Genomic DNA, 3,693 nt, shown 5'->3' on the forward strand with positions numbered 1-3,693 from the left:
GCAGACACACATTGACTTTGAGAGACTATTAGAAGAAGTAAATAATCCAAACACTATCTCTTTATATATCTCTATCAGTTAGGATCAGAAGCAATCAATCTACCTGATATATCACAAGGTATACAGTCACGTGACACTACTCACTGATCACGAGATCACAGGTTGGTCTGATGGTTTGAGACGAGCAATAGATCATCAAGTAATGATTCTGTCTCAGTCTCCAGAGACGTTTGGTACATGACTACTGATTAATAAACTAAAAGAAACAAATGATGTAATACTGATGTAATTAATGTATTGTTAATATTATTACTATTATTAGGATAAGGTGATTGACGGAGTAATTAGTGTGGGTGTGGTATTACAAGATTTGATGTATATTAATCAATCAAAGTACATACTGTATTTCCTTAATTAAAAGCCGCATGCGAATAAATGTTGGGGTAGCAAAACTAGCAATAGAATTGAACTATAAATACTACCTTAATACTGAACTATAGTACTACCTTAAGTTCCTGAAGTCAAGTGCATGAGGTCCCAGGTTCGAATCCTGCTCTGGACCCAAGTTTTATTTTATTAAAAAAATTTTTTTGAGGTCCAAATGCCATTTTAGGAAATAGACGCCTGGGCTTTTATTTAAGGAAATACGGTACATGTACATCTAACAAACATACATGTACATGTATAATGTCATGTTGTTGTTTTTTGTTTTTAGGAGAACTAGTCTATGTTTACTAAATGTGCCGAAAGAGAATGCAAAAAGTTAAATAACTCTACTAATAATGGTAATGGAAAAACATAACAAGTCCCAAAGAGAAATGGTTAATTCTCGTAAGCACTTTGCCCATTTACAAGAACAGCTCAAACACATTGTCATGGAGAGAGATGTACTAGCAAACGAAAGAGACAAAATGTCCGCCATAATTCGACACCTTGAATCCCAGTTATCCATCCTCCGACAGGGTGGGTGTGGGTGTGAAAAGACCACATTCTCAGGCCGACTCCTCTTGCCTAATTTACATGCGATGACCGCTCAGCCTAGACTGGAGAACAGGCGACTCACAGATCCTTATTTTAAGGATTTAAATCCGAAGCATCCTCCACAGCATAGACCCTCAGATCCTAGTCTTAGATACCTGTCTCACCACACAGCTGGAGCAACACGTCCTAATAATCTACCACTTGGTATTGCTCCAGGTGGTAGTCATTATCCTCCTTCAATATCCTATCAAGACACTCCTCTACCTCTTGACGTGAGAGTACCGTCCACATCAAGAATGTTCCATCAGTCGCCTGGTTCTGATTCGTCAGCTGATGGTCTAACACCAAATTATTTTAAAGTGAGTGGACAATAAATAAAACTTCTATATGTACATGTACATGTAATAAGGATAAGGACATCAGGGTTTCCCACAAAGCATGCTAAGTGAGTTAACAAGTATTATGCTTCATGAGCTGAAAACCTTATTATAGCATATGGCTTTTGGAACAACTTTAAAAATTCATAAAAAATCCAAGCTTGATCTGAATCAGCTCAAACTTTCTACATAACATAAGTACATGTATATGCATCAGAAAAAATTATAAAAATAGAAAATTCTCTCCTAACAATTTTTGACAAAATACCCTGTACCAGTACAAATTACAAAGTATGGGGACTTTGGCCAAATCTTGGAGCATCTTGAAAATCCATTGACAAGATGCTACATTCATAAAGAGAGTGATAGACATTATTGTTCTTTTATTTTAGGCCACGTTTACACTACTCTGTTTTCATTGGAAAATGGAGACTTTTAGTCACGGATACGGGTTTCGTTTACACTAAAATCACATGAAAATGGATACTTATCCGGAGACATTTGAAAACGAATACCTAAGCGGATACTTCTATAAACGAATGATAAGTTCCAATGAAAACGCAGCTGCTGGACTAGTGTAAACACCTGAAAACAGTAATAGCAAAAACTATTCGGATTCAGTGGAGCGGAGTAGTGTAAACGTGGCCTTAAAGGTATCTGCTAGTGCTGATGATCTGGTGGTGAGGATCGTAACTCTATCCATTCCTTTGGGTCTAATCACAGTGGGGGAGGAGGAGGGGCGGGGCTAAGATTAATTTTGAATTATCGGCAGCTGCTAACACCCAAAGCACCGTTGTCTGATAATAAAGTACACAATAATACCCACTGATAATAATTAATAATAAATATTATTATGACTTGATATTGTGATTATAATATACTCTTTATCATTCTTCCTCTCTCTCTCTCTCTTTCTTGGAACTACTCGTGTTGTTTGCTTGTCTTATTGCTTTAATAACATTACTATTATTATTATTATTATTATTATTATTATTATTATTATTCTTATTATTATTATAATTGTTGCATTTCTCAAGAGGTTAGATCCACTCATAGTGATATCCAGTGGAATGGAGGAGTAGAAATTACTAGTAGTAAATGACAATGATACACAACCAGGTCATTCTACAACTGGAGAGTAATTTTTATAAGAGAGAGATTGAGAAATAGATAGGAAGAGACAAGCTTCATAGATACATGTACATGCAGTTATGTGTACAGTCAGTTCCATTACCTGTACATGTACTTCATTCTGTTGATATTATATAGGCGGTAGCCTATATGTAGGATTGAGGTTGATTTTTCAAGATGGCGGCCGTTTTTATAATTTTCAAACACTTATAACCCTTTTATCTTACGTTGTACAGCCTTATAAATGGCTTAGATGAGCTCTCCTTCACTGAGCGATTCTCCTGGTACCTTTAAGGTGGACTGTAATGTAGCGGGAGCATTTCTGGAGAATAGGCCCAAATTCAAATTTCTACAAAATTCTTCAGACTTTTTCTTCTTCTTCTTTCATCTTCTTCTATCAACACGGAAATCTTTTAAGCCAGGGAACCGCTCGAGTTGGCTTTTATATCATTCCTTTGTGCTTGAGTCAAGGACTGGACATGTGGCTTCAAAAACTTGACAAAAAGAAGCAAAGACAGAGAACTAGTGATGGGCGATATATCGATTCTTTATCGATATAAACGATATTTTACGGAATCGATTTGAATCATTATCGAAAATTTTATGCAATTTTCATCGATCTATTGACCACGCCCATTTATTAAGGTTAAATAACTAATTTTAATAAGTATTTGCACTGTTGAACTGCAAGAAAGAAGCAACTGACCAGTTGTTAGCTCAGCCTACTTCAATAGGAAGAGAACCAAGCTCAAGAGTAAAAAAATGATTAGGAAATGATCTTTTCTCATGTCCAGTACAGTTATATCTGTGCTAAAATCATTAGCCACACCCTTGACACACCCCAAAATGAAGGTGTGGTTATCGTATCGTTAATAATCGATATTTCCTGAAAAAGTCCATTATCGATCGTTATCGAAAATTAAGAAAATTGGCCATATCGCCCATCACTACAGAGAACAATGGGAAACAAATTCCAGCTGGAGCACCGCGTGGGTTTGTGGTTTGACGCCATTTTAATTTATGCGCACGTGATTAGCATGAAATGATTAAACTAATTAACCACATAATCAAAACACTGAAGACAGAATGTAATTTATTAATTTAAGAAAAAAGAATGGAAACAAGTAAATAAAAAACATTAAAAAATGGAAAAAGTAGTAGGAATTAAATTGTAAAAAAGTAAAGAAACAAGAGGGTACTTGCA

The 3,693-nt window shown here is 35.7% G+C and overlaps 1 protein-coding gene and 1 long non-coding RNA gene across 3 annotated transcripts; both read left to right on the forward strand.

Annotated features, from left to right (window-relative positions):
- The first annotated feature begins 2 nt into the window (after nt 1–2).
- On the forward strand, nt 3–557 carry LOC109586407 (uncharacterized). Of its 2 annotated transcripts, XR_002187018.1 has the most exons (4): nt 3–37; nt 79–118; nt 162–274; nt 323–557. It is a non-coding gene; the product is annotated as an uncharacterized LOC109586407 (long non-coding RNA). The 2 variants fall into 2 exon arrangements; XR_002187017.1 differs by having other exon boundaries at nt 79–274.
- Nucleotides 558–712: 155 nt separating this feature from the next.
- Nucleotides 713–2,080, forward strand: LOC109586404 (uncharacterized; the record flags this gene model as incomplete). Its single annotated transcript, XM_020002590.1, has 2 exons — nt 713–1,340; nt 2,012–2,080. Coding segments are annotated over exons 1-2 (627 nt in total), but the record flags the coding sequence as incomplete, so codon positions are not given.
- Between the last annotated feature and the right edge of the window lie 1,613 nt (nt 2,081–3,693).

Source organism: Amphimedon queenslandica, unplaced genomic scaffold (assembly GCF_000090795.2).
Source record: "Amphimedon queenslandica unplaced genomic scaffold, v1.1 AMPQUscaffold_12880, whole genome shotgun sequence".
NCBI classification, from domain to species: Eukaryota; Metazoa; Porifera; class Demospongiae; order Haplosclerida; family Niphatidae; genus Amphimedon; species Amphimedon queenslandica.